The sequence below is a fragment of the Cherax quadricarinatus genome, chromosome 3 (genome assembly GCF_038502225.1).
Source record: "Cherax quadricarinatus isolate ZL_2023a chromosome 3, ASM3850222v1, whole genome shotgun sequence".
NCBI lineage: Eukaryota > Metazoa > Arthropoda > Malacostraca > Decapoda > Parastacidae > Cherax > Cherax quadricarinatus.
In genome coordinates, this window is record NC_091294.1 from 61,263,213 (window position 1) to 61,275,712 (window position 12,500).

The window sequence follows — 12,500 nt, forward strand, 5'->3', positions numbered from 1 at the left end:
GATTCCTGGCTGGCAACTCGGGAGCGGGAACACTGCCGAGCGTTCCCGTCTGGTTCCCGGTTGTCACTAAGTCTGCGGATAAGTCCCGCCTACTGTTTTATGATGCCAAATAGTCAATTATATTAGAAAGAATAATGCAAGAAAAGGCGATAAAAAACAAGAAAACAACTCCAAAAAATATATGGGCCGTGAGCAGACTCGCTAGCAACATCGCTGTCACCATACCTGATATAAATGACTATAATTTCAGGCCCGGTGGCCTGGTGGCTAAAGCTCCCGCTTCACACACGGAGGGCCCGGGTTCGATTCCCGGCGGGTGGAAACATTCGACACGTTTCCTTACACCTGTTGTCCTGTTCACCTAGCAGCAAATAGGTACCTGGGTGTTAGTCGACTGGTGTGGGTCGCATCCTGGGGGACAAGATTAAGGACCCCAATGGAAATAAGTTAGACAGTCCTCGATGACGCACTGACTTTCTTGGGTTATCCTGGGTGGCTAACCCTCCGGGGTTAAAAATCCGAACGAAATATTATCTTATCTGTAGAACATTCATTCTGGTACCATTGTGTTGCCAAAGAGTTGAGCTATTTTTCAGTATATATAACTCAATTTCCATATTTTTTCGATTTTTGGGTGAGCGCGCGCGGAAAATTGCCCTACGGCCCCCTCAAAGGAGAGAAATCGGTGCAGGACAGGATCCTGCAGGAGAAACCACAGCTAAAGGAATCAACAGTATACCGGACGGTGCTCCTAGACCACGACAGGAAGAGGACAGAACGACAACAGCTGAGAGAGAGGACACGGAGACGAAAGGGACAAGAAAGAGAGACAAGGCTAGAGTCAGCAGAGAACAACCAGAGTAGAGCGAAGCAGAGTACTAAAATACACACAGAATCACCCTCAGAACTCCGTAGCCAAGACACACCCCACACTCACAACTCCCACGCCTCAATATACAGTAAAATCTCATAGAACCCTGCCAGGATCTCATCCCCCACCACCACAACCCCAGAAGAATACAGTGTTGGAGAGGAAACTGAAAGTGTGGTACACTGATGGTATAACGAAGTGGGAGGAGTGGCACGAAAGAATCACAGAGGCATCACCAGACATCATAGCCCTCACGGAAACCAAGCCCTCAGGAACGATAACATATGGAATCATTCCAACCGGATATCAGATCCTGAGGAAAGACAAAGGGTATAGGGTGGTGGAGGAGTGGCACTTCTTATCAAAAACCAATGAGATTTTGAGTAGTTGGAGAGAGGGGACAGAGAAGAAGCAATGGACTACATAATTGGAGCACTTCAGTCTGGAGGTCCCAAGATGGTGATTGCAATGTTGTATAACCCACCATAGAATAGCAGAAGGCCAAGACAAGGATGGTTGACACACTGGTTGAAGTGGCCAGAAGGGCCCATGTGAACAGTGCTAAGCTACTGATCGTGGGTGACTTCAATCACAGAGAAATCGAATGGAAAAACCTGGAGCCACACGGGGGGCCCAGGAACCTGGAGGGCTAAGATTTTGGTGGTGGTATTGGAAAACCTCATGCATCAACACGTTAGGGACTACCAGAAAGAGGGGAGATGATGAACTAGCAAAACTGGACCTAGTATTCACCTTGAGCAGTGCAGATGTAAAGGACATCACATATGAAAGGCCCCCTCGGACCTAGTGATCACGTGGTTCTAAGCTTTGAATACATAATAAAATTACAAGTGGAGACGGAGTCAGAAAGAATAAAGCCATACTTCATTCATGAGGAATTTTTTGTGCATAGTCCAGTGGGACAGAGAACTAGCAGGTAAAACACTAAATGGGATAATGGAATATGTGACAACAATGTGCATGGAATCGGAGGAAAGATTTGTACCCAAGAGCATCAGATATGAGAAAACCAGCACGAGCCCTTGGCTCACCAAAGGCGTAGAGAGGCTAAAACCAAGTGTGCTGGAGAATGGAAGAAACATAGAAGGCAAAGGACCTAGAAGACCAAGGAGAGTAGTCGAAAAGCAAGAAATAAATATGCAAAGGTAAGGAGGGAGGCCCAGCGACAATATAAAAATGGCATAGCAGCGAAAGCTAAATCTGGCCCGAAGCTGTTGTGCAATCACATCAGGATGAAAACAACAGTCAAAGACCAGGTAATCAGGTTGAGGAAAGGAGGGGGAGAGTTTACAAGACACGACCCTGAAGTATGTGAGGAACTCAACACGAGGTTAAAAGAAATACACGAAACATACAACTGAGGAGGAGGTGAAGAGGCTGTTAAGCTAACTAGATATATCAAAGGCGATGAGGCCGGAGAGCATCTCTCCGCGGGTCCCGAGAAAGGGAGCTGAGGCGCTCTGTGTACTACCACCACTTAACTCTTCTTCCTAGAATCTTGGTATTTTAAATTTACAAATACTCTTAAATGAAAAAACAGGAAATTAAATCGTGTTAAATGGAGAAAGAAGAGTTTTAAAGTCCTCTCAAAAAGGAGGGATTGCCACCAAATGGACCACGATATTAAAAGGTTTCTTCCAAGTGAACATGAGAAAAATTAGGGTAAAACTTATAATGTATAATATAAAAAACATAAAACATGTAAAACGTTAGAATAATGCGTATAACAAAAAAGAAATGTTCTCGGTTTTTAAAAATGATTTACTATCAGTGGTTACATACAAAAAAAATGAAATCACTATTAATATTTATTACAGAGTGTATTAAGAAAATGTAAAATCATTGTCACCAGGTACATGGTTACCATTTAAGTAGTCTGATTAAATCATTATATTTTCTTAGGACCAACGAATTATTGCCAAGAGTCTTTTAATAATTCCAGATGCTAAGCCGATCCTTAACTAGTCAGTTCGAGGTATACCACTACGAACGAATATACGATTTCTATTTATAATAATGTTGGTATAATAATCGACAATAGGTTATGTAAATGGACACAAGTGCAACTAATGGAACACTTTATTATAGCAACCAATCAATTATTGCCAAAATAGTCTGACCTCAACAGTGGGCAAATTATTTGGATCATAAGCAGCAGAAACATTTCAGGTGAAGAGCAACGAGAAAAATGACGACGAAGGTTTTGGTGGAGTCACACACTGTTAAAGAAAGTGACTCTAGAAAAAATCTGAAAGGAATAGACACACTGTTGACAAACATGCAGCACAGACATTACATAAATGAAGTGAAGTAATAATGGGAACCAGTCACAAGTGATGTTCCTCAGGGATAAGTTCCGGGCAACTTTTATTTCTAATGTATAGTATCAACTTTGATTAAGAAATAAAAAATAATATGAGTAAATTACCTGAAGGTACAAATAGTAACTGAGTATAAATTCTTAGGAACATTCTGAAGAACATTAGAATGGAGTATGCTGATCAATGGAGACATGTTCAGAATCTGTCTTTGGCGTAAATACATAACAAAATTATAATGGCCGCTTCATATTAGTTATATTCAAATATCTGCGTTTATATTTAACATTTACAAATAACCGGTACATAGGTGAAAGAAGCTTATGACGACGTTTCGGTCCAACTTCGACTACTAACTAGTCACACACTAGTACACGAAGATACAGGTACAGATAGAGGCAGGTTCACCAGGACGGCTCCTGACCCGGGTTTCATCCATACAGAGTCCCAGTAGTGGTTTCCGAAGAAGTGTCGGAGTTTAAGTGATGTACCGTGTCCAGCCCTACTGCGGGGGCAGCCCTCTGACCTTGTCATAGGACTGCCCCCGGTTTACTGCCCTATAGCAAGATCAGTCCTGTGGCAAGGACACGGTAAGCATTCTTCAGGTCAGTTGGTGTAGCAGTTAGCTACAATCGTCGCAGACTTTCTGTAGCTGTAGTACAGCAATTCAGTTCAAGTGGTCTCTTTAGTCTGGTGTGTATATTGGCGCCAGTCATCTCCAACTCCAAAGAGTCGTCTACCTCCCTCCCCCCACCTAGAGCTCAAAGATTTGTTAAGTTACACCATGAATTAAGGAACGATCCTAGACTTCACCTTACGAAACAGACAAAGCAAATGCGATGGTAATTATGGACAAGGTAGATTATAGTGGAAAAATAAACATGTTATTGGAAGACGGGGGAACTTACGTGCCCCTTAAGTGTGCAAAATATGACTAAGAGATTCCTTGGAATTTTTCAAGTATTAGTAAACATATTTTGATATTACTGAACACAATATGTTCATGAAAATGACTTGGAATTTTATTTCTTATAATTCCTTTTAATTATATGCCAACTATAAACATCAGGCTGATTGGATAGTAATTTGAGGGTAGGACACTATCTCACGATATGAGGTAGGAATCATAATGACCATTCTTCATATCAAATCTGAAACCCTTTTCCTTGGCTTTTCCTGTTTTCTTTATCTTCCAAAATGAAACCCATTTATATATCAGTGCTTCAGGGACCATTTCTTCTCTCAAAATAAAGTTCACTTAACAAAAAATATGTTATTTACATTAATTTTATTACCCATTTATCTTAAATGTAAAGATTTACAAAGTTTATGAAGTAAATAAGTGTATCTTTGCCTTCAGGTACTCCAGCAGAGAATAAATAATGTGTTCATAGCAGCGTCAGTGGGGATCTACCGTGAAGGTGGAGTCAAGACTCTCTTACAGTCTTACGGTCTCCCAGGAACCATCAGAGACAAACGCGGCTGCTCTCTCCTACATTATATGGCTGAAACACTCAATGAAGATGGTTCACCAGTCTGGAGTTATGGTGATATTAAAGATTATCTCGACACTGGGGAATATTACATCAACGCTGTGGACTACAAGGGTATGTACGGTATCATTTCTTTTAATTCCTAAAGAAATTGATGCAAAGGTATGTGTCATAACATCGTTGTTGTGAAACATACCTTTCATGGTGTCACAAAAGATTCATTGTTGCAAATCGTACCCTCGATGGTGTCACAAAAGGATTATGGGTGCATTCTTAAAGTGAGTATATGTGTTGTTCAGTTCAATTTAATTCATATCAGTCTTGCTTCAAATTTATAGTTAGGAAGATAACCTAATAAATAAAAGCCTTTCAGCTCATAAAATTACTACTGTTCTCTGAATTTTAATGTCCGGGGCATTATTACAGTTAGTGACTTGTTGGCTACCAGCAGTCAGTTTTTTGGTTCACTTCCACCACGGCCCAGTTAACCTGATCAACTAGGCGGTTGCTACCAGCCACACACATACTTTGTCCAGCGGTGCACACACATGTGTGCGTAGGCTCAGTTTCCTTAAGCGTTAGCAGTGCTCCCTTAAAGAGCAAAAACGGTGGACAAGAATGGCTAATCTGTCGATTGTGATCAACACATTCGTCATTCTTGCATTTTTTACGTGGAAATCAAACAAAATATTGGAAGTGCCAAGGACCCAGACTAAGCCCAGTGTTAGTGGGCAACAGCAAGTGTTGCCATTCGAAGGAAGCACTAAATCGTATTACGTAGCTGAGAAATCAGCATCAAATAAATTTATATGGAAGTGTAAGGGGAAAATTGCCGTAATCCTAGCTGTCGTGTGAGTGATGATAAAACAACGATCCCAGTATAGTGCAGTCAAAAGAAAAGTGTATCTTGAATAAATATAATGTATATCGTTTTGTGATAACCAGTGTATAGCAGAGTGATAAAATACCAGTGATAAAATAAAGAAACCAAAAATACTGAAGTTTAGCAGTGTGGGACAATCTACTTGTCCTGGTGTTGTCATGTGTTTCAGTGTACACACAGAGGTTTGAGTTACAACATATAATGAACCGACTAGGATACCGATACATAGTGGAAAGACCTGGTGACTCTAAATTGTCAATGGAACAACTCAAGGATAGCTACTAAACATAATGGAAGTGTTTTAAACTAAAATGTGGCATCGAATGCGAGAAGTGCCATGTACCCTGGGGAAGGTGTGTTACAGCCATGCACCAATAACCCACACATAGAAGAGAGGAGCTTACGACGACGTTTCGGTACGACTTGGACCATTTGCAAAGTCACACTAAAGAACAGAGGGAAGGAAGGAGTATATATGGGCAGGAGGTGGTAGTAGTAGTAGTAGTAGTAGTGGTAATAGTAGTAGTAGTAGTAGTAGTAGTAGTAGTAGTAGTAGTAGTAGTGGAGGTAGAAGGTAGTAGTGGTGGAGGAAATAATGGGAGAGGTTGAGTCAGTCAAATACTAAGATAGAGGAGTACTGCAAGGAAGCTAGGGGCCCACAGAGGGTAGGAGCAAGAACACAGAGGGGGGGAAATATTGAAGGAACAAATACCCAAAGGAGAAAGAGAAAAGGGGAAGAGGTAGAAGAAGAAAAAGGAATCAGGTTAAGTCACGGGTGTTCTGAAGTCAGGAGCATTTTACAATGTACTGCGAAAGGAAGGCATCTACAGAGACGAAGCCATGACTTAGATTCATACAAGGAAAGTTGTATATCAGTGAGGATTAAACCAGACAGCGACTGTAAAGGTTGAAAGTAGGGTAGACAATTGTAGCAGAAGACCAGTCAATAGGATCCTACAAACAACGTGAGCTTGTTTCATGTTGCGAAGATACTCGTGGCGGATGTATGCTTCAAGATAATTTTCAACCTCCTCCTGTTGGATCCTGCCTCCACAAGCACACGCAGATATATATATATATATATATATATATATATATATATATATATATATATATATATATATATATATATATATATATATATATATACGTAGGTAGTAGGTTGGTAGACAGCAACCACCCAGGGAAGTACTACCGTCCTGCCAGATGACTGTGAAACAAAAACCTGTAACTGTTTTGCATGATGGTAGGATTGCTGGTTTCTTTTTCTGTCTCATAAACACGCTAGATAACAGGGATATCTTGCTACTCCTACTTACACTTTGGTCACACTTCACAGACACGCACATGCATATATATATATATATATATATATATATATATATACATACATCTTGGTTTTTCTCCTTTTTCTAAATAGCTCTTGTTCTTTTTTATTTCTTCTATTGTCCATGGGGAAGTGGAAAAGAATCTTTCCTCCGTAAGCCATGCGTGTCGTATGAGGCGACTAAAATGCCGGGAGCAATGGGCTAGTAACCCCTTCTCCTGTATACATTTACTAAAAAAGAGAAGAAGAAAAACTTTATAAAACTGGGATGCTTAAATGTGCGTGGATGTATTGCGGATGACAAGAAACAGATGATTGCTGATGTTATGAATGAAATGAAGTTGGATGTCCTGGCTCTAAGCGAAACAAAGCTGAAGGGGGTAGGAGAGTTTCAGTGGGGGGAAATAAATGGGATTAAATCTGGAGTATCTGAGAGAGTTAGAGCAAAGGAAGGGGTAGCAGTAATGTTAAATGATCAGTTATGGAAGGAGAAAAGAGAATATGAATGTGTAAATTCAAGAATTATGTGGATTAAAGTAAAGGTTGGATGCGAGAAGTGGGTCATATTAATCGTGTATGCACCTGGAGAAGAGAGGAATGCAGAGGAGAGAGAGAGATTTTGGGAGATGTTAAGTGAATGTACAGGAGCCTTTGAACCAAGTGAGAGAGTAATTGTGGTAGGGGACCTGAATGCTAAAGTAGGAGAAACTTTTAGAGAGGGTGTGGTAGGTAAGTTTGGGGTGCCAGGTGTAAATGATAATGGGAGCCCTTTGATTGAATTTTGTATAGAAAGGGGTTTAGTTATAGGTAATACATATTTTAAGAAAAAGAGGAGAAATAAGTATACACGATATGATGTAGGGCGAAATGACAGTAGTTTGTTGGATTATGTATTGGTAGATAAAAGAGTGTTGAGTAGACTTCAGGATGTACATGTTTATAGAGGGGCCACAGATATATCAGATCACTTTCTAGTTGTAGCTACACTGAGAGTAAAAGGTAGATGGGATACAAGGAGAATAGAAGCATCAGGGAAGAGAGAGGTGAAGGTTTATAAACTAAAAGAGGAGGCAGTTAGGGTAAGATATAAACAGCTATTGGAGGATAGATGGGCTAATGAGAGCATAGGCAATGGGGTCGAAGAGGTATGGGGTAGGTTTAAAAATGTAGTGTTAGAGTGTTCAGCAGAAGTTTGTGGTTACAGGAAAGTGGGTGCAGGAGGGAAGAGGAGCGATTGGTGGAATGATGATGTAAAGAGAGTAGTAAGGGAGAAAAAGTTAGCATATGAGAAGTTTTTACAAAGTAGAAGTGATGCAAGGAGGGAAGAGTATATGGAGAAAAAGAGAGAGGTTAAGAGAGTGGTGAAGCAATGTAAAAAGAGAGCAAATGAGAGAGTGGGTGAGATGTTATCAACAAATTTTGTTGAAAATAAGAAAAAGTTTTGGAGTGAGATTAACAAGTTAAGAAAGCCTAGAGAACAAATGGATTTGTCAGTTAAAAATAGGAGAGGAGAGTTATTAAATGGAGAGTTAGAGGTATTGGGAAGATGGAGGGAATATTTTGAGGAATTGTTAAATGTTGATGAAGAAAGGGAAGCTGTGATTTCGTGTATAGGGCAAGGAGGAATAACATCTTGTAGGAGTGAGGAAGAGCCAGTTGTGAGTGTGGGGGAAGTTCGTGAGGCAGTAGGTAAAATGAAAGGGGGTAAGGCAGCCGGGATTGATGGGATAAAGATAGAAATGTTAAAAGCAGGTGGGGATATAGTTTTGGAGTGGTTGGTGCAATTATTTAATAAATGTATGGAAGAGGGTAAGGTACCTAGGGATTGGCAGAGAGCATGCATAGTTCCTTTGTATAAAGGCAAAGGGGATAAAAGAGAGTGCAAAAATTATAGGGGGATAAGTCTGTTGAGTGTACCTGGTAAAGTGTATGGTAGAGTTATAATTGAAAGAATTAAGAGTAAGACGGAGAATAGGAAAGGTAGGGGGTGTGTGGACCAGGTGTTTACAGTGAAACATATAAGTGAACAGTATTTAGATAAGGCTAAAGAGGTCTTTGTGGCATTTATGGATTTGGAAAAGGCGTATGACAGGGTGGATAGGGGGGCAATGTGGCAGATGTTGCAAGTGTATGGTGTAGGAGGTAGGTTACTGAAAGTAGTGAAGAGTTTTTACGAGGATAGTGAGGCTCAAGTTAGAGTATGTAGGAAAGAGGGAAATTATTTCCCAGTAAAAGTAGGCCTTAGACAAGGATGTGTGATGTCACCGTGGTTGTTTAATATATTTATAGATGGGGTTGTAAGAGAAGTAAATGCGAGGGTCTTGGCAAGAGGCGTGGAGTTAAAAGATAAAGAATTACACACAAAGTGGGAGTTGTCACAGCTGCTCTTTGCTGATGACACTGTGCTTTTGGGAGATTCTGAAGAGAAGCTGCAGAGATTGGTGGATGAATTTGGTAGGGTGTGCAAAAGAAGAAAATTAAAGGCGAATACAGGAAAGAGTAAGGTTATGAGGATAACAAAAAGATTAGGTGATGAAAGATTGAATATCAGATTGGAGGGAGAGAGTATGGAGGAGGTGAACGTATTCAGATATTTGGGAGTGGACGTGTCAGCGGATGGGTCTATGAAAGATGAGGTGAATCATAGAATTGACGAGGGAAAAAGAGTGAGTGGTGCACTTAGGAGTCTGTGGAGACAAAGAACTTTGTCCTTGGAGGCAAAGAGGGGAATGTATGAGAGTATAGTTTTACCAACGCTCTTATATGGGTGTGAAGCGTGGGTGATGAATGTTGCAGCGAGGAGAAGGCTGGAGGCAGTGGAGATGTCATGTCTGAGGGCAATGTGTGGTGTAAATATAATGCAGAGAATTCGTAGTTTGGAAGTTAGGAGGAGGTGCGGGATTACCAAAACTGTTGCCCAGAGGGCTGAGGAAGGGTTGTTGAGGTGGTTCGGACATGTAGAGAGAATGGAGCGAAACAGAATGACTTCAAGAGTGTATTAGTCTGTAGTGGAAGGAAGGCGGGGTAGGGGTCGGCCTAGGAAGGGTTGGAGGGAGGGGGTAAAGGAGGTTTTGTGTGCGAGGGGCTTGGACTTCCAGCAGGCATGCGTGAGCGTGTTTGATAGGAGTGAATGGAGACAAATGGTTTTTAATACTTGACGTGCTGTTGGAGTGTGAGCAAAGTAACATTTATGAAGGGATTCAGGGAAACCGGCAGGCCGGACTTGAGTCCTGGAGATGGGAAGTACAGTGCCTGCACTCTGAAGGAGGGGTGTTAATGTTGCAGTTTAAAAACTGTAGTGTAAAGCACCCTTCTGGCAAGACAGTGATGGAGTGAATGATGGTGAAAGTTTTTCTTTTTCGGGCCACCCTGCCTTGGTGGGAATCGGCCAGTGTGATAATAAAAAATAAAATATATATATATATATATATATATATATATATATATATATTATATATATATATGTATATATATATATATATATATATATATATATGTATATTAACAATGCAAGGAATTCGCAAGAGCAGTCGAAATATACACAAACACTGATCTCTGGCTGAAGGAGACTCGAACCTACGAACCTTGGAACAAGGTACGCAGTGCTTTACCAATCTACCCACACTGGACCAATACCTTGGAGTCCAGCTTGTGCTAGACTTTGATCTAAGGCAGCCAGCTTTCAGGGAGAAGGCTTACAGCTTTTCATCTCATCCCCTGCATGCATCAGCCTTACTAGAGATATTAATAATGCAGGGGATGAGATGAAAAGCTGTAAACCTTCTCCCTGAAAGCTGGCTGCCTTGGATCAAAGTCTAGCGCAAGGTGGACTCCAAGGTATTGGTCCAGTGTGGGTAGATTGGTAAAGCACTGCGTACCTTGTTCCAAGGTTCGTCGGTTCGAGTCTCTTTCAGCCAGAGATCAGTGTTTGTGTATTTTTCGCCTGCTCTTGCGAATTCCTTGCAGAGGTGCTCAGAATACAACAGTTTAGAAGTATATACGTATAAAGATACACAACATATCCCTCCAAACTTCCACTATCCCGAATCCCTCCTACAGAGTGCAGGCATTGTACTTCCCATTTCCAGGACTCAAGTCCGGCTATATAAAAATAACCGGTTTCCCTGAATCCCTTCACTAAATATTACCCTGCTCACACTACAACAGCTCGTCAGGTCCCAAATACCAATCGTCTCCATTCACTCCTATCGAACACGCTCACGCACGCCTGCTGGAAGTCCAAGCCCATCGCCCACAAAACCTCCCTTACCCCTTCCTCCCAACCTTTTCGAGGCCGACCCCTGCCCCACCTTCCTTCCCCAACAGATTTATACGCTATCCATGTCATTCATCTTTGATCCATTCTCTCTAAATGACCAAACCACCTCAACAACCCCTCTTCAGCCCACTGACTAATACTTTCATTAACTCCACACCTTCTCCTAATTTCCACACTCCGAATTTTCTGCATAATATTTACACCACACATTGCCCTTAGACAGGACATCTCCACTGCCTCCGACCACCTCCTCGCTGATGCATTTACAACCCAAGCTTCACACCCATATAAGAGTGTTGGTACTACTGTACTTTCATACATTCCCTTCTTTGCCCCGATAGATAACGTTTTTTGTCTCCATATATACCTCAATGCACCACTCGCCTTTTTTCCCTCATCAATTCTGTGAATAACCTCATCCTACATAACTCCATCCGCCGACACGTCAACCCCCTTATATCTGAAAACATTCACTTCTTCCATACTCCTCCTTCCCAATTTGATATCCAATTTTTCTTTATCTAAATCATTTGACAGCCTCATCACCGTTCTCTTTTCTATGTTCACTTTAAACTTTCTACCTTTACACACACTCCCAAACTCATCCATTAATCTATGCAATTTTTCTTTAGAATCTCCCATAAGCACAGTATCATCAGCAAAAAGCAACTGTGTCAATTACAATTTTGTATTTGATTCCCCATAATTTAATCACACCCCTCTCCCGAACACCTTAGCATTTACTTCTTTTACAACCCCATCTATAAATATATTAAACAACCATGGTGACATTACACATCCCTGTCTAAGACCTACTTTTACCGGGAAGTATTCTCCCTCTCTTCTACACACCCTAACCTGAGCCTCACTATCCTCATAAAACTCTTTACAGCATTTAGTAACATACCACCTATTCCATATACTTGCAACATCTGCCATATTGCTCCCCTATCCACTCTATCATATGCCTTTTCTAAATCCACAAATGCAATAAAAACTTCCCTACCTTTATCTAAATACTGGTCACATATATGCTTCAATGTAAACCCTTGATCTACACATCCCCTACCCACTCTGAAGCCTCCTTTCTTATCCGCAATCCTAAATTCTGTCTTACCTCTAATTCTTTCAATTATAATCCTACCGTACACTTTTCCTGGTATACTCAGTAAACTTATTCCTCTGTAATATTTACAGTCTCTTTTGTCCCCCTTCCGTTTATATAAAGGGACTATACATGCTCTCCGCCAATCCCTAGGTACCTTCCCATCTTTCATGCATTTATTAAACAAAAATACCAACCAATCC

The 12,500-nt window shown here is 41.0% G+C and overlaps 1 protein-coding gene across 1 annotated transcript in view; it reads left to right on the forward strand.

Moving 5' to 3' along the window:
- Positions 1-12,500, forward strand: part of LOC138850974 (uncharacterized) — a 67,953-nt gene that overhangs the window by 28,063 nt on the left and 27,390 nt on the right. The window contains exon 3 of the mRNA XM_070093678.1: positions 4,571-4,817. Within this exon, the coding sequence (XP_069949779.1) occupies positions 4,571-4,817 (247 nt within the window). The remainder of the gene's footprint in view (positions 1-4,570; positions 4,818-12,500) is intronic.